This window comes from Rhincodon typus, chromosome 3 (genome assembly GCF_021869965.1).
Source record: "Rhincodon typus isolate 14 chromosome 3, sRhiTyp1.1, whole genome shotgun sequence".
NCBI lineage: Eukaryota > Metazoa > Chordata > Chondrichthyes > Orectolobiformes > Rhincodontidae > Rhincodon > Rhincodon typus.
Genome location: NC_063334.1, coordinates 28,828,502 through 28,854,785, shown reverse-complemented (window position 1 = coordinate 28,854,785; position 26,284 = coordinate 28,828,502). Strand labels below are relative to the sequence as shown.

Sequence of the window (26,284 nt, the reverse complement as noted above, 5' to 3'; positions counted from 1 at the left end):
ATCCCATCAGCAGTAAGTGTTGGCCACTGAAGGAGAGCACATGAGCTGGAGTGTCAGCTGTAAACACTGCAACGCATCAGGGAGAGGGAGAGATACCTGGACAACGTGTTTCAGGGGATAGTCATTAACATCATAGAATTCTTAAAGTGCAGGAAGAGGCCATTCAGCCCATCAAGTCTGCACTGGTCTTCCACATTGTATCCCACCCAGACCCACACCCCCCAACCTATTCCTGTACTCAGGTTTACCATGGCTAAAACCACCTAGCTTGCACATCACTGAACACTACGGGCAATTTAGCATGGCCAATCCACCTAGCCTGCACATCTTTGGACTGTGGGAGGAAACCGGAGCACCCAGAGCAAACCCACGCAGACACGGGGAGAACGTGCAAACTCCACACAGACAGTCGTCTGATGTTAGAAATGATCATGGGTCCCTGGTACTGTAACGCATTCTTTTCATTAAATATAATAATTTTAATCTGTGATCAGGGTCGGGGAGGTGGTGTGACTGTAACTGAGGTAGGTATTACAATCCAGAATTTAGCACTGGAGGAACCTCAACCAGTGCCCTCATCCAATAGGCTCCTAGTGTGAACACAGACACAGGTTATAGGGAGGATGAGGCCCCACACAAAAGGTTAGCAGATAAAGTTAAAGCGCATTCAACTGGGGGTGGTGTACTGATATGGGTAGAGAACTGGCTGGCAGATAGGAAACTAAGAGGAGGAAGATACAGGTCATTTTCTGAATGGCAGGCAGTGACTGGTGGCATACCACAAGGATCAGTGATTAGGCTCCAGCTATTCACAAAATATATTCATGATTTAATTGAGGGAACTAAATGTAATATCTCCTAGTTTGCGGACAACACAAAGTTAGGTGGGTGGATGAACTGTGAAGAGGATGCAGAGAAACTTCATTGTGATTTGGACAAGTTGAGTGGGCAACTGCTTGGCAGACGAAGTATAATTTGGAAAAATATGAGGTTAACCACTTTGTCAGCAAAAAAAAGGAAGGTAGATTATTATCTGAACGTTGATAGCTTGAGAAAGAAGAATTAAGACCTGGTTGTCCTTGTACACCAGTCACCTAAAGTAACCATGTAAGTGCAGCAGGTGGTGAAGAAGGCAAATGGTACGTTGACTTTTGTAGTGAAATTATTTGAGTATAAGAGCAGGGATATGTGGCTGTAGTTGTACAGAGCCTTGGTGATATCACACCTGGAGTATTGTGAGCAGTTTTGGCTTTCTTATCTGAGGAAGGATGTCCTGGCTATGGATGAAATGCAAAAAATGTTTACCAGACTGTTTCCTGGGATGACAGGCCTGATGTATGAAGAGAGACAGGGTCTGTTAGGGCTATATACACTGGAATTTGGAAGAATAAGGGGGAATCTCATAGAAACCTGTAAAATTCTAGCAGGACTAGATAGGGTAAACAAAGGGAAGATGTTCATGGTGAGTGGAGTTCACAGAAAACAGGGTTCACAGTCTAAGGATATGGACTGAGGTGAGGAGAAATTTCTTCACCCAGAGAGTGTGACCCACAGAAAGCAGTTGAGGCCAAAACATTGAATGTTTCCAAGAAGGAGTTAAACAAAGGTCTCAGGGCTAACAGGATCAAAGGGTATGGGAAAAAAAGCAGAAACAGTTGATTTGATAACACTCCTGTGACGTACCTCAGGATGTTTTACTTGGAATATTAATGGCGCTATGTGAATGCAAATTGCTCTTGTACTTGTATGATACCATATTGATTCCAGCATCCAGTATAACCTATTTTCTGATCTCCCTTCTCTCCCTACAGCTATACAATGATAGGTTCAGAGAGTAAGGAGTGCCTGGCCAGTGGAGAGTGGAGCTTGAGTACCACACAGTGTGTTCCTGTGTCATGTGGACCAGCTCCAAACATTGATCATGCCCTCCCTGAAACAGGCCACCAGCTGTACGGGGACATTGCCATCTATTACTGCATGGATGGGTACAGCATCTCGGGCAACTCACAGTTGGTCTGCAATTCCCGAGGGGCCTGGGCGTCCCCTGAAGGACAGGCTGCACCCTATTGCGTGGCAGACTTCTGCAAGAAGCCACCATTTGCACCCTACGCTATCCTGGAGACCATCGGCAAGGAGAAATTCACAGCCGGCTCTCAGGTCACTTATAAATGTGCAGAAGGCTTTGTGCTGAACACCTCAGCCTCCATTGAGTGTATCCGGGGTGGTGAGTGGTATCCATCACCATTCAGCATACAGTGCATCCCCGTGCGCTGCGGAGAGCCTCAGACCATTGAGCGGGGCCATGTCAGAGGGCACAACTACAGCTTCGGGGCCATTGTGGCCTACACTTGTAACACCGGCTTCTATGTTAAAGGCAATAAGAAAAGGATGTGCCAGGCCGATGGAGAATGGAGCGGGCAGCTGCCCAGTTGCCAGCCTGTGTCATGTGGAGATCCCCCTCGTGTTGCAAATGGCAACATCGAGGTAAGTAATCAGTAAGCTCATTCCTTTGATAAAGGAACACAGAAACATAGAAAATAGTGGCAGGAGCAGGCCATTCGGCCCTCTGAGCCTGCACCACCGGTCAATATGACCATGGCTGATCGTGCAGTTTCAGTATCCCACTCCCGCCTTCTCTCCTTGATCCCTTTAGCCATGAGGGCCATGTCCAGCTCCCTCTTGAATACATCTATCAGACTGACCCCAACAAGCATTCATCGGTAGAGAATCCCACAGGTTCACAACTCTCTGAGTGAAGAAGTTCTCCCTCATCTCAGCCCAAAGTGGCTTACCCCTTATTCTTAGACTGTGAGCCCTAGTTCTGGACTTCTCTAACATTGGGAACATTGTTCTCGCATCTAGCCTATCCAGTGTCATCAGGATTTTATATGTTTCTATGAGATTCCACTCCCAACCCCGCACCCACCCCCACCCTAAATTCCAGTGAGTAGAAGCCCAGTCAATCCAGTCTTTCTTCATATGTTATTCCTGCCATCCCAGGAATCAGCCTGGTGAACCTTCACTGGACTGCCTCAATAGCAACAATGTCCTTCCTCAATAGCAACAATGTCCTTCCTCAGACTAGAAGACCAAACTGAACACAATACTCAAGGGGCTGAATGCAGGAGTAAAGAATTCTTACTACGGTTGTACAGGGCTTTAGTGATACCACAGCTGGACTACTGTATGCAGCTTTGGTTTCCCTACCGAAAGAAGGGCATAATTGCCCCAGAGCGACCACAACAAAGCTTCACTGCACTGATTCCTGGAATGAAGGGATTGTTCTGTGAGGACAGATTGAGTAGGTAGGCTTGTATTCCTGGGAGTTCAGAAAAATGAGGGGTTATATAATGGAAACATATTCATTACATCATGGGCTTGATGGTACACATGCTGAAGAACTATTCCCTTGGTTGGTCATTCTAGAACACAGAATCACAGTCTCAGAATAAGCGGTCAGCCATTTTGGACCAAGAGGAGAACTTTCTCCAGTCAAATGTTTGGAATTTTCTCCCACCCTGCTCCAACCCCACCCCAGAGACCTGTCAATGCTCAGCCATTGAATATATTCAAAACAGAGCCTGATAAATATACTCAGGATATATGGCACAGCAGCAAGTGATTTCACCCAGCAAGTCCATGCTAGTGTTTGTGGCCCACTTGAGCCACCTCCCATTTCCATTTTAAATGGACCATCATCGTCGTCTTCCCCTTTCTACCACACATACTTAAGGGACATGGAGGATAGTACAGAAAGATAGAATTGAGCTAGAACATCGATGGCGATATTGATAAATGGTGCAGCAGACCTGAGGGGCTGAAAGGCCTACTCCAATTCCTATTTCTTCAGCTCCTTTTATACCTAACTCTGACTGTCTCACTAGGAGAAACCATATAAGGTAACAAAGACAAAATTTCACAAACCAGACTTGCATCCCTTACCAATGAGAGTTAAGGGATGAATTGTTTTGTTTTAGGATTATGAAAGCAGTTTTACTGGTTAGTTAAAGAGAGTCTTTTGACACATGATGGCAGATTCCATAGGACAGGGCGAATAAGGAATGGATGACAAACACTGACCTTGCAGCACCACCCACATCCTGTAGAAAGAATAAATAAGAAAAGAAAAATCACAGGCAGGCATTAGGAGTAAGGTTCAAATATGTTTCTACAAACAATATTTGCCACTCCCTCCCACAAATTACAGTAGGCACTCGCTCAATTAATAATTATAATCAACTTATCAAATTTTGCTAAACTTAAAGATAAAAAGATATGAAGCCGAAACTGATGGATACTGTTCAGAAATAGATAAGTCACAATCTCATTCAATTGTGGCCACCTCTTTGACACCTACACCCCTTCATCCTTCACCCTAAAGAAATAAAAGACTTGCATTTATATAGTATCTTTGACTATCTCAGGATAACCAAAGGTGTTTAATGAGCTATATTCACAATTGTCATGTAGAAACCACAGCAGTCCGACTATGCATAGGAAGCTCCCATATACAGTGAATCATGTTGATAATCACAATAATAATTTTGAATCTTATAGAACTAAAGCTTAATTAAAAATTCCAGTTACAGTGCTCATAGTTGAACATTAAATAATGCATTGCGACTGAAAAGTTTTTCATAGCACCTGATGAATTGAAAAGAGATTGACAGATTTAATCATTTTTGGCAAAATTTTGTAAATAGATTTGGTAATATATTCATCAAGGGTTCATTTTACTTGTCTATTTCTGTACATTTCACACATGATACATCTTCATGTTTACAACATTCAAATACATCAATATTTATTGTAGAATCTCTACAATTCAAATAGAGGCTATTTGGTCTGCACTGATTCTCCAAAGAGCATCCCACTACCCCAATCCTATCCCCATAACCTTGCATTTACCATGGCTAACCCATCGAACCTGCACACTGTAGGGCAGAGATAACAAGATGTAGAGCTGGATGAACACAGCAGGCCAAGCAGCATCAGACGAGCAGGAAGGCTGATGTTTCAGGCCTAGACCCTTCTTCAGAAAAACTATAGGGCAATTTAGCATAGCCAATCCACTCAGCCTGCATATCTTTGGACTGTGGGAGGAAACCAGAGCATCCAGTGGAAACCCATGCAGACATGGGGAGAATGTCCAAACTCCACACGGACAGTCGTCTAAGGCTGGGATTGAACCTAGGCCCCTACACTGTGAGGCAGCAGTGCTAACCACTGAGCTACTGTATGGATTGCTTTTACATGTTTGGAGAGGGGGACATGTTAAGCATTAGCTTTCGCTCCCAAGAATAATGAAATTGACTGTTGGAGATACAAAACAATAGATAATGAATTTCTTGTTCCTTCTCTTGGACTGCAGATAAAAAATGGCACCCTGTTTCAGAGTAAAGTCAGATACTATTGTAATCATGGCTACCAGTTGGTGGGCAGTCCCATTCGTACCTGCCAGGGGAATCGGCACTGGTACAGTGAGTCATCACCTTCCTGTGTGCTTGTAAACTGCGGGCATCCTCCAAGCATTGAACACGGGCTTTTCAAGGGGTCAGATTCCCATCTAGACTCACAAGTTGAACTCTACTGCGAGGAAGGTTATGCTGTCTCTGGAGATCCAGTGTTGACCTGCCGGGGTGACGGCAAATGGGGTGGAAACCGGATGCCAGAGTGTCGTCGGCTAAGGTGCCCGGAGCCATTGGCCCCAGGGCAGGAGAGTCACCTGATTGTCCATGAGACAGAAAAGACTGGGATCATTCGGCTAGAGTGCATGGAGGGGTACACCTTAGAGGGGCCAACGATTTTGAAGTGCCTGTCCTCTCAGCAGTGGAATAACTCCTTTCCAGTTTGCACACCTGTTATTTGTGGGAGGCCCCCAGAGATCCAATACGGCGAGGTTTTAGTTTCTGACCTTCACTTTGGCAGCGTTGCCAACTACACCTGCGCTGATGGATTTGTAGTAAAGGCGAAGCCGTTCCTAATTTGCCAAGCCAATGGAAAGTGGGGCTCCCCTGTGCCAGAATGTGTGGCAGTGGAATGCCCACAGCCAGAGCTGATTGGCAATGGAATTGTGGACATCCAGGGACTGACTTACCTTGGCAAAGCCGTATACACATGTAAGCCAGGGTTTCAGCTGATGGGAAATACCACTGTGATTTGTGGTGAAGATGGTAAATGGCAAGGGAGAAGGCCAATCTGCAAACCCATTGAATGCCCTGTTCCCCAAGAAATAGCAAGTGGTAGAGCTGAGTTTGAGAAATTGTACTATCGAGATACCGTCACATACATGTGCAACACGGGCTTTAGACTGGAAGGCCAGGAAAGACTGACTTGTTTGGAGACAGGTCAATGGAATGCGAAGGCCCCTGTCTGCAAGCCCATCAAATGTGATCCACCTCAGCTTATAGAAAATGGTTTTGTTGAAGGCTCTGATTACAGCTTTGGAGCTCTTATTTTTTACAGCTGCTTTCCTGGCTTTCACTTAATTGGGAACTCCATGCACATCTGTAAGGAATCATCCTGGTCTAGTGCTCTTCCTTACTGTGCACCCATTGACTGTGGCCTCCCACCTCATATCGATTTTGGGGGCTACGTGGTCATCCCAAGTCAGGACAGACAAGGCAGTGAAGGACTTGAAAGCTACGTACAGCCCAGCCGTCAGGAACGCGACTCTCGCACCATGAGCAACCTCCTCACATCAGACCTTGGAACAAACAATGGTATTCCAACTTCTGCTTCACAGCAAATGAGTTCCAGTAATGGCAAGCAAATATGGAATACTCCATCAAACTTAGACCTTCTGCAGTCTTCTGAGTTCTTTAGTGGCACTGTCATTCATTACTACTGTTACAGTGGCTACAAGCTCTTAGGGTCTAATGTGCTGGAGTGCCAAGAAGATGCCTCATGGAATGGAAGTGCCCCATCCTGTCTACTGATAGAGTGTGAGCTCCCAATTAAGCCAGAACATGGACACATTACTTTTTCAAGCAACCTGGTTGGGAGTGTGATACAATATGTGTGTGACCCTGGATATGAGCTTGTTGGTTCAGCTACTGGGTATTGTACATCGCGTAGTGAATGGAGTACTGCAAACCCAGCGTGTCAACTTATATTGTGTGGAGTCCCCAGCCAAATTGCAAATGGCTTTGTGAAGGGCAGTAACTACACTTACACCAGTGTGATTGTATACGAGTGCAACTCTGGATTTTCACTTGTTGGGATCAAGAGGAGAACCTGTCAGGCCAATAAAGAATGGGATGGTATAGAGCCACAGTGTGTCCCAATCTCCTGTGGGTCACCTCCCATTCCCAGCAACGGCAACGTGACTGCAGGAGATCATACGTTCCAGAGCATGGCCAATTATAGTTGCAATTTTGGTTTCCTGATTCAGGGGGATCAGACTCGCACCTGTCTTGCTAATGGGAGTTGGAGTGGGGAGATGCCGGAATGCAGCTTTATAGCATGTCCACCACTTGCAGATATACGGAATGGGAAAGCCTTAGGATTTGAATTCACGCTTGGGAAGGAAATAGGATTCCAGTGCAAGGATGGTTACCTATTGCATGGCGCGCCCAGTATCGCGTGCCAGGAAGATGGAAAGTGGAGTGATGAGGCACCACAGTGTGTGCCCATCAGCTGCGGACCTCCAGAAGATATCTCCTATGGATTCATAAATGGGTCTAGGTTCAGATTTGGTGACTCTGTAAAGTACATCTGCTTTCTCGGATACAAACTCACAGGGACCTTAGTTAGACATTGTCTACAAAATGGCTCTTGGAGTGGCAGTGTCCCAGAATGTGAACCATGCAAGTGCCCACAGCCAGTTGTACACAATGGATTTGCTACAAGCCACAATATTGCCTGTGGCAGCATAATATCCTTCCAATGCAAGGAAGGTTTCAAGTTGCTGGGCCCCTCACAGGTTCTGTGTGAAGATGGAGGCTCTTGGAATTCGAGCCTTCCGTACTGCGGCCGGATTTCTTGTGGCACACCTCCATTGATTCGCAATGCATTCTTTAACGGAAGCAGCTCCGTGCATGAAAATGCCATAGCCTACAACTGTTTGCCTGGCTACACCATGAAGGGGAAGCCAGCGGTTTTCTGCACAGAAAGAGGGAGATGGAGTCGACCATACCCAACATGTGTGCCCCTGCTCTGTGGTCCTCCTCCACCAGTGCAGAACGCTGCTATAACAGGAGACCTGCACACCTTCGGGAGTAAAGTTGGTTATAGGTAAGGACTACATTGCCTAAGTTCCGTGGATCTTTTAATGTTATTCTCTTGAATCAATTATTCTACCTGATATTGGTGCAAGGCTAATTCATTCTGCGTTGTTTGGGTCCAATATGTTCCCTTTTTAACTACCTTCATCTCGCAGTTGGATTTACAGGTCAATGTGGGGTGAGGGAGATGAAAGGGGAGGTGCACAGCTCAATCACTCCTGGTCCTACCAGTACATTACATTAAATCAAGCAGTGGGCAGACAATGGGAATCCAACCAATTAGTGTAGGCAAGGGGGCACCACATCAAATCATCTGTCTAATGTGGGATGTCCGGCAGGAATGTGGTTAAGCAATGAACTGGATGTCAGTTGCAGTCGCAAATTTAGAGACTTCCTGTTCCCTCATTCTCTCCTTCTTTTGGAACTTTACAACAGGAGAATAAATCAAGTCCACTAACAGCCAGATGTTGTCACCTTCAGTAGGAGACTCTGCTGCTTCATGCACCCGTGGATCCACCCGTAGGCCTTTTTGGACACCCTTGTGCCCACCCCAGTGTAACTCACTCCAAATGTTTCTCCATCTGCCTCCCGTAAAATGGAGTGTGCCAGGAGACATTGCAGTTTATTAGCTTTTCCATGAAGTGTGGGGATCTGGCTTCTGATCTCATTATTCACTTCCCTTTCGCATTACCAGGAGTTGGTGGGTGACACTAGATTGCTGATCAAGCGATATTGCAGTGTATGCAAACACAGCTCCCCCACGATGTGAGGTAGAGTTGGGGGAGAGCAGTTACTCAATTTGCCTCTGGAAAGCCAGACCATAATCTTTGTGCCAATTTTCTCATATTGTTTTAATCCAAATTCACTTGCAAACCAGAAACCTGTTTCCTTTACATTCTTTACTGCCACATTTGTCATTTATTTTATTCTCCGCTTTCTCTCCTAATTTTCTTCAGGCTGAGAAACAGTTCAAATTATGCAAAGTCTGATGATTTTTTTAAATTCATTCATGGGATAAGGGCATCACTGGCAAGGCCAGCATTTATTGCCCATCCCCAATTGCCCAGAGGGCAATTCAGAGTCAACCACATTGCCATTTGCTCTGAACTATACCACAATAACTTGACATGACAGAATGTCTTGGAGGTAGTAAAAACTGCAGATGCTGGAAGTCAGAGTTGATAAAAATGTGGAGCTGGAAGAGCACAGCATCCAAGGAGCAGGAAAATCGATGTTTTGGGTCAGGACCCTTCATCAGGACTGGCGAAGGGGAAGGGAGCTCAGAAATAAATAGAGAGGGGTGGAGCTGGGGGAAGGTAGGTGGGTTGGTAATAGGTGGATGCAGGTAGGGCGTTGTAGAGATTGGTCAATGGGAAGGGTGGGGCGGATAGCTGAGTAGGAAGATGGACAGGTTGTATCAGGTCAAGGAGGTGGGGACAAGAGGGAGGGCTGGACCTGGGATGAGGCTGGGGCTGGGGAGATTTTGAACCTGGCGATTTCTACGTTGAGGCCATTGTGCTATAAGCTCTCGAAACAGAATATAAGGTGTTGTTCCTCCAGTTTATGTGTGGCCTCATTGTGACAGTGGAGGATGGACATGTTGCCAAGGGAGTAGGAGGGAGAGTTGAAATGGCTGGCAACCAGAAAGTGGTATTGATTGGAGTGTACAGAATGCAGATGCTCCACGAATCAGTCACCGAAGTCTGCGCTTGGTCTCTCCGATGTAGAGCAGACCACATCAGGAGCAATGGATGCAATAGACCAGGTTAGAAGACGTACAGGTGAATCCCTTTCGGATTTGGAATGATTGTTTGGGGCATGGACGGAAGTGAGGGGCATGTGTAGGGGCAGGTGTAGCACTTCCTGCGGTCGCACGGTAAGGTGCCGGGTGTGGTGGAAGAGTTGGTGGGGAGGGTGGAGCGAATGAGGGAGTTGCGGAGTGAGTGGTCCTTATGGAAAGCAGATAGGGTTGGGGAGGGGAATATCTCTTTGGTGGTGGGTTCTGATTGCAGATGGCGAAAATGGCAGAGGATGACATGTTGTATTTGGAGATTCATGGGGCGGTATGTGATAGATAATAGTTGTCGCGATTCGGTCCAAAGACAGAGTGCCTTAGTGTGAGTTGTCATGAAGCAACAACAATTTGCATTTGTATAGCCTTTAGAAATAAGTAAAGCATGAAGGCCCCAAGGTGCTTCAAAGTAGCATCACCAGGCAAAACTTGACACTGAGCCACAAGGCGATTTAGACCAAGAGACCAGAAGATGAATCAAAAAGTAGACTTGAAAGAGCACCTTAAAGGGGGAGGAGAGAGGTGGAGAGGTTTTGGGAATCAATTCCAAAGTTCAGAACAGGGGCAGCTTTAGGAACAGCCAGCAATTGTGGAGCAACAGATGATAAGAATGTGTTAGAGGGCAGACTGGAAGAGTACAGAAGTCTTGGAGGTTTGCAGTACTTGAGGACATTAGAGAGCTGGTGATTGGTCATGGTCATTGAGCGATCCAACATAAAGATGATCATTTCTTTCCCTTATCAGCCTAGCCTCTGGTCTGGGAAAGGTCCCAGTCCAAGGATGGAACCAACAGGTTGCCATTTAAAGAATCTGTACCTACAGAGCATTGGTGCACCAAGAAAAATTGACTGTAGCATTTCCAATCTTATACAGTACTATACAGGACAAACATCACAGAAATGAAATACAACTGGTCCCTGTGCATGGGTCCCCAATTCATTTTGATCCCAGGTGAGGGATTAACTGGCTCGTTTTCTTTATTTTGCTACTCCCTTGGTTGTAATAAGGCTAGCATAGAAGGATCCCTTCCCTCATGGATACCTTTTAAAACAAGGGAATTTAACCAATTTCACTAATTCACGAAAGATTGAGTTTATCAAGTATCAAAATGTGAGAAAAGATAATAAAATGTGACACATGTTCACACAGATTAGAAATGAAAAATAGGTTCAAAAGGACAAAGGTTAAAAAGAAATTTAACACAGACCAGACAAAGTCTCGTCTGTGATGAATTCCTTATGAAATATAGTGGTAGCATTGACTCTGCCAGTTGAGCAGTTGCTTGGAGATTCTTGGTTCTGCAGCTACCTTCGAAAATGGCCACGCTGCCTTGCGTTCAGCAACCAGAGAGAGATTTTGTTTATTTTCACCTCCACATGCAGGATTTCTAGTGGGATTTCTCAACTTTGCCTCTTCACAGCACATTTTAATACAGTAGAACTTGAACTACAAGCCAGCCCGCTAGCACACCAGCTCTCTAGCCTACTTGCACACATACAGATGAGTGGTTGCAGTTGGTTTTTAACCCCCTTGTGCAATTCTGGAATGATAAAACACAAACATATTTATTTCACCCAGAACTGCCATTTGTTTTTCAATTTATTTATTATGTCTGTAGTCTAGGGCAAACCCATTTGAGACTTACAGTTCGGTATTTGAAGGGCATCCATCCTTTTGAAGTGTTGCTCATTCACTAGTCTTTCATAGAACATTGTCTCAAAAATCCTAAAAATTATGCATACTGTGTTACCATAGGCAGTGATTAAAGAAAAGATAATAGATACATTTAAAGGGAAGCTGACAACCATATGAGGGAGAAGGAACATAAAGACTAGCAATGGAACATGTCATGAAAATGTACTGAAGCCTAAATCGCTTCTGGATATTTTGAAACTTTAAGTATAACATATTCTTTTAAAAGGAAGATGTACAAGCTAAAGGATAGCTGAGGGTGTAAATGCGATGGCTGTCTAAAATTCTTGCATGGACTACACTTAGGTCCAAGTGAAATCATAGAATGCTCCACCTGAAGAGTGTCACATTTTGTACTCATTTCGCTAAGTGTTCCGCATATTTCCTCCTCCACTTCTCTTGCATTATTACATGGTATATGAACATAGCTGTTAGAGTGATTAGTCCCTGAATATATTTTATCTCTATCTGTACCAGTCAAAATTGAGATGTTTTTCAGCAAATAACACTTGTGATGAGTTTTAACTTAGCTCCCAGATTAACCTGATCTACTGTTCCCTGTATTATTCCCATCTAAAAGTGTTCAGCTACATTTCTTTTGAGTGTATTTAGATGGTTATTGTCAAGTTGTCACTTCTGAATTCAATTAATCAAGTAAAATTATCTTTAGTCTGGTCATAATTATGGAATCACTAATCATATATGAAGTTGCATTTTGTTGAATATTTGAGAATTGAAACATGAACATTTGATCTTCAGGCAGCAAGTATTTAAGAGCAACTTGTCTTTTTGCAGATGTTTCGAGGGTTATGTAATGGAAGCTGAGAAAGATACAAGAACATGCTTAGAAGATGGCTCTTGGTCCAATCACAGTATTCTGTGCAATCTACAGACTTGCCCTCTGCCAATGAGCAAAATGGCAAATGTTGTTGTTTCTGGAACACAATTTACACTTAATGAAAGTATTATCATCTCCTGTGAAGAAGGATACAGACTGTCAGGAGCAAACCTGTCTGTCTGTCAGGTAAGTACTCCTAGTAAAGTTGTGTTAGATACACATACAAGTTTTCTATAGGTGTGTATGAAATTCACCAGGGGACATTCAATTTCATATTTGCAAATACATAGAATATTGTTTATAAAATATAGCATATTTGCAGGAATAAGAAGTTATACAGATTGTAGGGAGTGAAGTAAAATGGAAGGTGGTTCATTCACAGCATAAATGCAAGCATTGATCAGTGAGGCTGAATAGCTGTAAATTCTTTCTAATTTGTTGTAATACTGATGTGATGTGCTGTGGTTCTAGGGTTTAATTTTGTAAGGCATTGTTTTTCTTGCAATATGGAAAAGATTTACATTTATGTAGTACCTCTTCCCAACCTCAGGGTATCCCAAGGGCTTCACAACCAATGAAATACTTCTTGAAGTGTAGCAGTCTTGCAATGTAGGAAATACAGCAATCATATTGTGTACTGCTTCCAGTTAGATGGATAGTTCATTTCTTACTAACAAAATATTAATAATTCATGGCATGTATTGTGAAACCATTGCAGTAAAGTACTGTACAAATAAGTCAGTGCATTGCATAGGCTTTCACAGGCATTCCACATGTTAAATCAAGGCTTGTATAAATTTAATGAACCTTATAGACATACCCATCTTAATTAATCCAAGTAAAAGCATCAAGAGAGTAACAAGATTCAGAGCCAGCTATTTACAGGATTTATAAAATGTCAATTGATTTATACACATGCTTATGTTCTACATGAGCTTCCTCCAACTTTTTTTAATTTCATCTTGCCCTGTTCTCCCTTCCTTCTGTTCCTTGCACCCTCCTATGTCTCCCTAGCTTCCTATTTAATGATTGCTCATATTCACCACAATGGGATAGTGTGCTTCACATATTGGTCAACATGTCTAAATTTGTTAAATGCAGTGCAGATAAATAATGACTCCAAATATAATTGCAATCATTTATATGATAAAGACTAATTTTTAATGCAATTGTCTTTCACGTTGGCTTTGCATGTATGATTGTTTTAATCTACTTTCGAATGTTTCGGCAGAATGGTTTCTGGAATCCACCAATTTCAGATATTCTGTGTCACCCCGTATTGTGTGAGGAGCTACTCCCTCCATTGCATGGCTCAATTAAGGGAACCAGCTACGTATATCAAGACAGTATAACTTATCAATGTGATAACGGCTATGGGTTACAGGTACCTTTTCTTGTTTCTATGCCTTTCTTTTAAAATTGCTTCAATATTTTAAAAATCAAATTGCATTCATCTGACATTTCTTAAAATTTAACTCCTTGCTGGCATTCTTTAAAAACAGTATGGGCATCACTGGCACAGCTAGTGTTTGTCATTTTGAGAGTCGTTTGGCTGGTTCCCATTGGTTTGATAGCTAGAGGGTACAGGTTTAAGAAAAGTGATAACAAGGTGTAGAGCTGGTCTAGGCCCGAAACGTCAGCCTTCCTGCTCCTCTGATGCTGCTTGGCCTGCTGTGTTCATCCAGCTCTACACCTTGTTATCTCAGATTCTCCAGCATCTGCAGTTCCTACTATCTCTTAAGTGGTAACTTCTTTTTTAAATGAAGCAATTATTTTGATCCAGAATGCACTGCCTGTAAGCACTGGGGAAATCAGATTCAGTAATAACTTTCAAAATAACTTTTCTTGAGCTTTGGGCAATAGCAAAGCGGTTGTGAAAGTAACTGGTAATGCTCTCAGAGCAGATAAAGGCACATTGGGCTAACTGGTTCTTTCCTGTGCTGTAGGATTCTATCATTTAGTGGCCTTTCCTAGTTGAGCTTGTACAACTTGAGAACACAGAAGTAGAAACAGAGGAGGCCATTTGGCCCCTTGAGGCTGCCTGCCTTTTGATTAGGTCCTGGTTGATCTGAGTGCAGACACAACTCCCTTTTCCTGTCCACTACCATAACATTTGATTCTCTTATCCATCAAAAAGCTATCTAACTCAGTCTTAACTATACTCCGTGTTTCTCTGTCCATTAATGCTGCCAGACCTGCTGAGTTTCTCCAACATTCTCTGTCTTACTTCCTGGTCTTTGTTTCGCTGGCAGACGATACAGGATTTTTCTAATTAAGCATTTAACAGGGACAAGAAGCCTGTCAGTCGGCGCTTATGTGCTGGCAGTCTTTCTCACTGGTGAGAGGAGGGTTTAATCACCATTAAAGTGACCTGCCCTCAACATTTAGATCGAAAAGCATTAAATCCTGACCAATCCTGAGCAAAAGCTCGAAATGCTCAGCAGCATCTGTGAAGAGAAATCAAGTTAACATTTCAGGTCAAGTGACCCTTCCTCAGAACTGATGGTAGCTAAGAAAATGTCGGTTTATATGCAGATAAGAGGGTGGGGGACGGGGAGTAAGGAGTAAACAGTAGGTGGGGATAAAACTCAAAGAGAGTGAAGAGCAGTTGGACAGAAAGGAGTGGATAACGATCTGGCAAGAAGGGTGAATTGCTATTAATAGGGGACTGTTCGTGACTAACAATGAGCTTCCAGTTGCCTGCCACTTCAACATACCACCTTGTTCCCTTGCCAACATCTCTGTCTCAGGCTTGCTGCAGTGCACCAAGGAAGCTCAGTGCAAGCTGGAATAACAGCATCTCATTTTCCACTTGGGGACCATGCAGCCTTCTGAACTCAATAATCTTAGGGCTTGAACTCCTCCATGTCCTTACCCCAACTCCCACACACTAGGCCTTGTTATTTGCTGTTACTTACAACCCAGTGTGAGCCACTAACAGACCCCATTAATAGCTATTCACCCTCCTAGCCAGATCATTATCCACTCCTTTGTCTGTCCAACTGTTCTTCTTTTGGGCTCCATCACCACCTGTCATTTATTCCCTACCAGCTCCACCCATCCTATCTTCTGCATATAAACCAACAGTTTTTTAGTTATCAGCAGTTCTGAAGAAGGATCACTCGACCCAAAACATTAACTCTGATTTCTCTCCACAGATACTGTCAGACCTGCTGAGCATTTCTCGCAATTTCTGTTTTTGTTTCTGATTTACAGCATCTGCAGTTCTTTTGATTTTTACTGTGCAAAAGCTCAGTAGGTTTTAAGAAGCAGCTTTAAAGGTGGAGAGAGGGATTGTGCAGCAGGGAGATTTACACATTTAAAAGATGGTTTGGAAAATTCCTTTCTTCCTCCCAGCTCCCCCACCAGCAGTGCAAAAATCAAAAGCAGGTTGGGATTACATGCACCAATGTATTGCGAGGAATAATTTGAATCAAACACAGAACTGGGATTTTGCAGATGGTCATGGAGTCATACAGCACAGAAGAGTCACTTTAGCCTGACGCTGCATCATCCTATCTACACGAATCCTATTTAGCAAGGTGCAGGATGCCACTTTCAGGGCACTGCATTCTCTAGTTATTGTTACTTATTGCTGTTACAGGGCAATGTGGAGAGATTCTGCCAAGCAGATGGGACATGGAATGGAACAGAGGCTTCCTGTCAGAGTAAGTACTTTCAGGAATGAGGTAATTAATTCAGAATGTGTTTTCAGGAAACAGTGAGACCGAAACTGCTGAGAATCAAATTCAAGATCCTGCATTTACCAGGCAAAGACCTTTAATCCACTGAGCCAAGGCACCAAGTGCTGGATTCAGAATATCAGCTGTCTAACCATTGCTCAGCTGGGATTACTGGAGTTAATCATTTTAATTTGTCGATTATGATTTAGAGGAAGGTATCATTGACATTTTGATGGAGGGAGGCTGTTTCCCTGACTGCAGAATCTCAAACTAGAGGCTACTACAATTAACAGACATATATTGTGATTCACACTTTTCAGCCTGATCTGAGGAGAAATTTCTTTTATCTGAGAGTTGTAAATTGTGCAATTTTCTACCTTAGAGAGCTGATGATACTCAATTGGTGAGTATATTTCAAGACAGAATTTGTTTGTTTTTGGACAATATAGGAATCAAGGGATATGAGGATAGTGCAACAAAATGCTGTTAAGATAGAAGTGAGCCATGATTTGACTGAACAGTAGAGCAGGTTCAAGGGCCGGAAGGTCCAACTTGTTCTGCTATTTCTTAGTTTTTACCATGACTACCCCAAGAAAAACCTGTTTACGTATATAAACAGGGTTTTTGTACATTTGCTTTAAAGTCACAATATCATAATGTGAGCCATGTCACAGAATTTATGATGTGGAGGTGCCAGTGTTGGACAAGGATGAACAAGGTCAAAAATCACATGACGCCAGGTTATAGTCCAACAGGTTTGTTTGAAAACACAAGCTTTCGCAATCTTACTCCTTCTGCAGGTGATAGAAGGAACAAGGCATCGAAAGCTTGCATTTTCAAATAAACCTGTTGGACTATAACCTGGTGTCATGTGATTTTTGACAGAATTTATGGACCTATTTCTGCAGATTTAATTATCAACTGCATGCAACTCACTGCAGTGTTCAGCTGACAAAGTAGCTAATGCCAGTTATTCAATATTTCCAGCCCATGAAAAGAACTCAATCAATGTGTTGTATCAGTTTATTTCAATATTCATTGATGGACTGGCCTTCGCATTGGGGCCTGGTTAGCTCATTTGGCTCCATGGTTGGCATATGATTCAGAATCATGTCAACAGTGTTGGTTCAATTCCCATTCTAGCAAAAACAGACTGGGGAAATATCTTTTTGGAAAAGCAAAACACTGCCGACAGTAAAACAGGCTGAAGCATCAGCAGATAGTGGGCCAATGATCTGATTTCAGACAGACCACACAGTCATCCCTTTTATTATAAATAGTACCTCATTCGCAATAGGGATTGTTTCATGATATGTTTTTTCAAAACAAATTGTTGACATTCTCAAAAAAATTTAAACTTCCATGTTAGAAATCCTGTCAAAATTTATTTAGCGCTCAAACAAAAGCAAAATACTTCAGATGCTTGAAATGAGAAGCAAACAGAAATAATGCTGGACAAGACAAACTTAGCAGGTCTGGCAGCATTTGTGGAGAGAGAAACAGTCAACATTTCGAGTCCTGTATGAATCTTCTTCAGACTCCCCTTCTTCTGGATGGGACCCATTCAATGAAATCAGGATATAAGATGCCATTTAGGAGCTTAGAGCAGAATAGCAAACCCCTCATAGATGATGTTTTTCATCTGGAAGTGCAGTTTGTCTCTAATCTACTCATTTTATTTAATATTCTTCACCATCTTCCTCATAATGACTAGCATTATCTCTAGGATGATCAATTCTCTGGGATTGTCCCGGGATTGCTCAAACTTAAAGACCAGTCTTCAGGACACTGCAGCAAATGAAGGCAGAGTGAAAAATCATAGGTTATAAAAAAAAACAGCAAAAGCAGAAAAAAAGTCAGAAGGTCTTGCAGCATTTGAGGAGAGAGTATTGTATCCAGATTTTGAGTCATCATCCACTTGTAGTATCAGTTTATCTCACTCTCACAGATGCTGCACGGTCTGTTGAGATTTTCCAGCACTTTCTTTTTTATGTCAGATTTTCAGCATCTGCAATATTTTGCTTTGGTTATACGGGGCGTTTATAAATAATGTCAGATTTTTAAAAAATTTCTTTGGCCACTTGATGAGCCCTAAATCTAATAATGAGGTGATCGCTGGCTAGGCTAGCATCTCTAGTTGCCCAGATGGCAGTGAAGAGTCAACCACATTGCTGCAGGTCTGGAGTCACATGTAGGTCAGACCAGGTAAGGATGGCAGTTTCCTTCCCTAAAGGACATTAGTGAACCAGATGGTATTTTCCCAACAATCAATAATGGATGATTTGTGGTCATCATTAGACTGTTAAATCCAGATTTTTATTGAATTCACATTCCACCATCTGCTATGGTGGGATTCAAACCCCAGAACATTACCTGGGCCTCTGAATTAACAGCGATTTTACCACTAGGCCATCGCTTCCCCTGAGCTGATTTTCATACATTAATATATTTCAGTTTTAAAGAAGTGAAACATTTCAGCCTGGTGTATAATATCGAGGTGAGTGGCTACGTGCTCAGCATTTCAATCCAGTGGAAACTCATGGCAAATTTCTGTTTTCCTTCAGTGATGAAAACTGATTGGAAAAAAATGACCTTTCATTCGCTCTTCACAGCCAACCATTTCCAGGCAAAATTGAGACTTATAACACCAATCTTTTCATGATCAGCACTTAACCAGATCTTTCTGATATGACCATTAAAATGCTTGCTCCCTCCCCGTCAAAATTCTTGGCCCTTTACCACGATCTCCTCTCCGACCTCTTGCTGGTTCCAGGGCCACGGCTTTTCAGAAGCATCCCCCAAAATGTCTGAGTAATTCTCCTCCACCGTGACAATGTCAATACTCTGCACCAGTGCGCTGAATCCCCGTGACAGGTTATGATTCTGGGGACTATCCTCTGTTTGCGGAACCCCAATCCCCGCTCCATACTCTGTTCACAGTGTCAGGTCACCAGATCATCAGTTTTCTTCATATACTTGACCTGCTAATAGCAGGATTTTGTCTTTCATTAAAGGAATCAGCTGTGAACCGCACTCAGGAGTGGATAATGCAGTGAGTATTGGAACTGGAGATTCGTACATGAGTAACATCACCTTTGTTTGTAATGTTGGTTACCACCTTGTTGGGCCTCAGAACATCACCTGCCTCGCTAATGGAACCTGGAGCCAACCTCTTCCTCACTGCGAGGGTAATTAGTACATTCCTTTTTATTTGCCATTGAGCTGGAATGCCCAATATGGAACACACTGACAGTCTATTCTATGTATGGTAGTTTGTCAGAGTTGCCACATTCAAATAATAAGAACATACATTTCATTCAAAAAGACGCTCGGGAGCCTACAGTTTCCAGTTAATGTGCCCCAACTCACTAGACCTGAGGCTGTCAGTCAGTTGAACATGATCAGATGCTTGGCAAAGATTCACTACATATTGGGTTATTAACGCGGGTCTAGATTCAGGAAAAGGATTCAGTTTACAATAGTCACAGCATCAATGACTAGTTGAAGGGAGCAATGGCAGTGTTGTGTCATACCACTGGTTAGTTTAGAGGACCAGACTGATGCTCTGGGGTATGTGTTCAAGCCCCATCACAGCAACTAGTGGAATTTAAATTTAGTGAATGAGAAAATAATCTGGAACTGAAAGCTAGCCTTAGCAATGGTGCTATAAAATTACTGCTGATTGTCATAAAAACTCATCTGGTTCACTTTAAGGAAGGGCATTGGCTGTCCTTACCCAATCTGGCCTACATGTGACTCCAGACCCATAGCAATGCTGTCTGAAATGGAACCCAAGCAAACCTAGGGCAATTCAGAGTGGGCAATAATTGCTGGCCTTGCCCATGTCACCCATGCCTCATGAAAAATGAAACAATGCAGTTTAATTCTTTTGAGTACTAAACACCCTTATGAACTTGCACCCACATTAACAGCACAAAATTATTTATCTGAAATGGACCCATTTTGTGCATCTCACAATCCCCTAGAGGTAAGGAAACTCTATACAGAAAGCAGACACTTTATATAAACTGAATTCATTTAACTTTATTTTACCGAGTGGGCAATCCTGCACAATGGTCCCAGGTTTCTGGTGTGCATGATATGCATTCATTAATGTTGGTGTTAAAATTATCCATTCCCACAATTTCCAGGTATATGATACTGGTACTAGCAAATCAATAGAACTTAATTTTAAAGTCATAATAATATTAAGAAATGTGTATTTCAACCCATTCCAAGAATTCTTTTCTCACTGTTATTACTCAGTTTAGGTTCTTGTGTTTCTTTGTGCCAATTTGTTTACTTACTTTTGCTGCAATCCTTTTACTGCCACCAAAGGGTTTTGCCGTGGGAATTGCCCTATTTGTGACATTGAGTACAGAAGATAGTCAACACAGAGATGCTCAAAAAGGGCATCTGGACTCATTCACTGGTCTCCCAATATACCCACTTATAGAGCAGACCAAAGGTGGAGGCACATGTTCCCAAGGAAAGCTGAGATTACAAGTACAGTCACACCATTAAGGATTCCTAACTGTGAAGCTAAATGTTTCAAAGGAAGTAATCCAAGATTTCTACTGGACTTCATATTGCAAAATGTAAGCCAAGGGATGCAAGAGAATCGCTCAACAAATCTTTACAAGTCAAAATGCTAATTCATGTAAGCTCAGTTTCCCCTTGATTCTCTTCCTTCCTTTTTTTGGTTACCTCATATGTTGTGGTTTGTTCCTTCCTCTATGCAACTTCTTAACTGTGCTGGAGAATGATTTTTGACCTGTTTTCTGTTAAATTTGAAGTCACTCTTGCTGATGGTAATTGAAAATGGTAAAGGAGTATCAAGTGACACTACATTAAGTTTAGAAATGTAAAAACTTTAAACTTTTAAATGAGGTACAGGAACAACAAAAGAATCCCTTCCAAAACATTGACCAGATATCCTGTGCTGATGTCTTGCAATGGTTATGGATTGCCTCGCTCTATTTCCAAATCTGCTATACATAACAATCTCAAAAGTCAACAATATCACTGTAGCCTCACTATTCCTACTGTGTAGAAAGATCTCGGCTGGGAACTGACCTATTTGAACTTGTGTCTGCAATTTTTAAAACTGGAAGGATGAAATAACAGCATGACTAAAATGTAGTTATAATGATATTTGATTCCTAAAAATACCTTGGTCACTTTCATTCTTGAGTAAATATAGTTTATTGAGCCATGTTAAGTAAATTAGCTATTATTTACTGGAGATTGTGGTTACATATCCTTATCATTAGGGATAAAATTCATTAAACTGGAAAGCACAGGCTAATTAGTATTCAAAGCAAGAGCCAAACAATTATTTACATATCTATTGAGTCAGATAGACTGTCAAGCATTCATACAGCATGTTTGTATTTGAACTGATTGGCTTTACCTCCCACTTTGATAGAATCGCAACTGGCCAAATGAATTGAATTAAATTAGGAAATAGTGTGGGAAGAGTAAATTTATGGGAGATCCTTCTAATCCACTAAAACATTGATTGAGGTTTTTGCACAGGGAAACTCCATTTAAGTGTACAAATGGAATTTCTGCCAAATATGGCCCAAGTGTACAGTAAAGGAACAAGGAAAACACCAAAGAAATTTATTCCCAACATTTCCAGGAGGGAAGTTAATTGTTTTTAACTTAGAGTCATAGTTACGCAGCCAGGAAACAGACTCTTCCCTCCAACTCATGCATACCAACTACGTTTCCCAAACTAAATTAGTCCCACTTGCCTGCATTTGGCCTATATCCTCCTAACCTATTTCATATCTGATCAAGGTCCCATTGTACTCTGAGATAACCTTCTTCACTGTCCACTACGCCACCAATTTTGGTGTCATCTGAAAACTTACTAACCATTTCATATTCATGTACCTATCCAAATATCTTTTACATGTATACCTGCATCTAGCACTTCCCCTGGCAATTCATTTCACATACAAACCATCTTCTGCGTGAAAAAGTTGCCCCTCAGGTCCCATTTAAATCTTTCTCCTCACACATTAAAAACATGCCCTCTAGTTTTGAACTCCCTTACCCTATGGAAAAGACCTTTACTATTCACCTTATCTATGCCCCTCATGATTTTATAAACTTCTATAAGGTTAGCTCTCAAACTCCTACACTCCAGTGGAAAAAGTCCCAGTCTCTTCCCATTGGAAAGTGATTGCTGGGCCCCTGGCTGGGATATTTGTACCATCAAATGCCGGAAGACTGGAGGGTGTCTAAAATGTTGCCATTATTTAAGAAAGGTGGTAAGGAAACGCCAGAGAACTACATCGGTGGTGGGTAAGTTGTTGGAGGTTCAGGATTTACATGTTTTTGGAAAGACAGGGACTGATTAGGGATTGTCAATATAGTTTTGCGTGTGGGAAATCATGTCTCACTAACTTGATTGAGTTTTTTTGAAGGAGAACATTGATGAAGGCAGAGGCAGTGGACATTGTCTATATGGACTTCAGCATGACGTTTTTCACGAATTTGCATGGTAGACTGGTTAGCAAGATTAGATCACATGGAATCCAGGGAGGGCTAGCCATTTAGATAGAAAATTAGCTTGAAGGTAGGAGGTAGAAGGTAGTGGTGGAGGTTTGTTTCTCGGACTGGAGGCTTGTTGATGTGCCGCAAGGATCAGTGCTGGGTCCACTGATTTTTGTCATTTATATAAATAATTTGGATGTGAATATGGGAGGGATGGTTAGTAAGTTTGCAAATGACACCAAAATTGGTGGCGTAGTGAACAGTGAAGAAGGTTATCTCAGAGTACAATGGGACCTTGTAGAGGCCCAAGGGCCAATGTGGCAGATAGAGTTTAATTTAGATAAATGTGAGGTGCTGCATTTAGGAAAGGCAAATCAGGGCAGGACTTATACACTTAATGGTAAGGTCCTGGGGAGTGTTGCCAAACAAAGAGACCTTGAAATGCAGGTTCATAGTTCTTTGAAGGTAGAGTAAAATCATGAGGGGTATGGATAGGGTAAATAGACAAGGTCTTTTTCCCAGGATAGGGGAGTCAAAAAATAAAGGTTTAAGGTGAGAGGGGAAACATTTAAATAGGACCTAAGGGGCAACTTTTTCATGCAGGGGGTGGTGCGGATATGAAATGATCTGCCAGAGGAAGTGGTAGAAGCTGGTACGATTACAGCATTTAAAAGGCATCTGAATGGGTACATGAATGGGAAGGGTTTAGAGGGATATGGGCCAAATGCTGGCAAATGGGACTAGATTAATTCAGGATATCTGGTTGGCATGGACGAGTTGGACTGAAGGGTCTGTTTACATGCTGTACAGCTCTATGACTCTCCTTATAACTTAAACCCTCCATTCCCGGCAACATCCATGTCAATCCTTTCTGAACCCTCTCCAATATAATACTGTACTTCCTACAGCAGGGTGAACAGAACTGCACACAGTACTCCAAAAGTAGCCTCACCAACATCCTGTACAATCTCAGCATGATGTCCCAACTTGTATGTTCATGGTCTGAGCAATGAAGGCAAGCATGCTAAATGCCTTCTTAGCCACCCAGTTTACAATGATGTATGTACAGAAGTCAGAAAGTAATCATTAGATAAAGCACTTCACTTTGTTTTTAGCAAACATGCGTTTTTGACTGTTGTTAGAGGCAGGAAAGGAGATGAAAGGATCAGCAGAACAGGAATTCACTTTAACCAGAGGTAGACCGGCCATTACTCTCCTTTTCCATGTGTACGGACCTTAGGTGCAGCTCATTAAGGAATGTCGTAGGGTAACTTCCTTCAGAGTTTCAACCTTACCAAGAAGACAGTGCCTGATTTGTGCCTTCTGCACCAAACATGATTTAAGGACAGTATCAGCCAGACTGTGCCAGTAGGTGTGAACTCAGGATTGAACTTTGACTCCATGAGATATTTGTAACCAACATTAACAAACAAGAGCAACATCAGCCACAGACACCGCATGAAGATGAACTGTGTACTAAAGCAAGAGGTTAAATTATTTCCATTCCATGGAAAAGTAGCAACCAAATTAGAACTCACATCGAAATTCTTCAACATCACTTGATTTCTTCAAACTCCACAGCGTTATTGATGAGACACACAGAACACTCTAAGCCTCCGTGAGTCCACACCAAAACATTACTTGTTGCTCCTGCCCATCCATTAATGCATTTATTGAATGGTGCCTCCTCCCACTCGGGGAGTCATCAGTGACATGGCAAGGCTGGAAAGTCGAGAGGAGCTGGCTAAAGCTTGAGGTATGTTGGGAATCTTGCCTAAAAATATTTCTTAACTCTTTTTCTTCATCTTGCTATGTAAAGAAACCTGTCTGATATTATGCCTCGGACCCCACGTGCACCCTATACTCACCCTGTGCCAATTGGTATCAACATATCAAACTGCACTGACCATTGTACTTGTCTGCAACAAAGCCTGAGGATGTGGGAACCCCTAAAATTTAATGTGCGATCTTGACCTGTCATCCTTTGCAACTTTGGCCACATTTGAGGCAAGCAGAATATGTCATAGTTCATATCTCAAGTGAAGGTCTCATCTCTGACCATTCTGGCATTCTCAAGGAGCAATAAAAGAAGGTCCGCCTATGTTTGCAGGTCAGAATGTCTTAGAAGGAAGTATCATTATCGTCAAAAATCTGAGGTATATAACGTTCTTAAAGCACACTTTATCAGTTGTTGTTCTACTTAGAGAATTTTAAGAGGAACAGAATAGATAGGGATAAATGGATCCCATCTGTGGAAACAGACGACATCAATTTCAGGGTGAATGGAGAAAGCGTTTGAGATTTGGAATCACTGCCTGAGAGCATGGTGGAGACAAACTAAGTTGTGGCATTTAAAAGAGAATTGAATCATTATCTGAATAGAAAGTTTTGCAAGGCTGAAAACAAAACACTGGGGAGTGGGACTTGGTGAGTTGCCCTTGCAGAGATCTGGTACAGACATGCAGGGCCAAATGGTCTCCTTTTGCATTATAGTCAGTCTCAGATTCTATATTATGCACATGAAACAACTGTCTTCTTCAGTTTCTTTTTGCTATTGGCACACTGGCCATGAGTATTGAATAGTATTGCTTCATAGTGTGTCAATATTTTGGTTTCCTTCTCCAACATGTTGCATTAGAACATGGCATGAAAAATTGTAAACAACCATTAGCTTTTAAACATCTCTGAGGCACTCCCTGGCCAAAATAATTATATTTTTATTTTGCAACCTCACAGGTTATGGTGATGAAACTTTAAAAACAACTTACATAAAAAGGAAATAATAAAATGAATGCTTTTCTTTAATGAAACCTCAACCAGAAATTTGATATGAATCAGAAATCAAATTCACTCAGCAGTGAGTTTTTTCTTAATTCACTCATGGGACGTGGGCCCATCCCAAGTCGCCCTTGAGAAGGTGCATTACCCTGCTATATTTTATTCCCAAAATTTCAATGTCTTATGTGCCAATCTCAAATGATCCTTCCTGTTACAAGCAGATGGTAACATTTACTAAATTGAAATAGGCTGAATAGTCTGGGGCTGTTAAAAATGGAGGAGAGGTGACCTGATAGAAATCTTTAAAATTATGAATGGAATTGATGATTTAGGTGTGAAAATAATATTTCTGCTGTGAGTGACATCAGAATTGAGGGCCATAAATGAAAGGTACTGTCACTGATTAATTCAATCAGGAATTTATGAGAAACTTCTTAAACCAGAGATTGGTTAGAATGTGGGATGTTAAGTTGACTAACATAGATGCATTTAATGAGGAAGCTAGGTAAGTTGATAGAAAAGAAAGATTTGCATTTATACAACGTTTTTCAGAACTACTGAATGTCTCAAGATGCTTTCCAGTCAACAATGGACTTTTTTGAAGTTTGTTTACTATTTTCTTGTAGAAAATGCAACACTGAGTTGCACTCCAAACCTCTCAATAAACAGTAATGCAATATTCTGTTTTCAGATAATCTGTTTTCTTTTGATGGTGATTGAATGACTAAATAAGACCTCAGAAATATTTCTCTTGCTGTTCTTCACAACC

At 42.1% G+C, this 26,284-nt stretch overlaps 1 protein-coding gene across 1 annotated transcript in view; it reads left to right on the top strand.

Annotated features, from left to right (window-relative positions):
* The window catches only part of svep1 (sushi, von Willebrand factor type A, EGF and pentraxin domain containing 1), a 176,588-nt gene that overhangs the window by 138,731 nt on the left and 11,573 nt on the right, over positions 1-26,284 (top strand). Inside the window, exons 37-42 of the mRNA XM_048620145.1 lie at positions 1,812-2,484; positions 5,372-8,235; positions 12,505-12,733; positions 13,779-13,931; positions 16,152-16,215; positions 19,245-19,418. Coding sequence (XP_048476102.1) covers positions 1,812-2,484; positions 5,372-8,235; positions 12,505-12,733; positions 13,779-13,931; positions 16,152-16,215; positions 19,245-19,418 — 4,157 coding nt within the window. The remainder of the gene's footprint in view (positions 1-1,811; positions 2,485-5,371; positions 8,236-12,504; positions 12,734-13,778; positions 13,932-16,151; positions 16,216-19,244; positions 19,419-26,284) is intronic.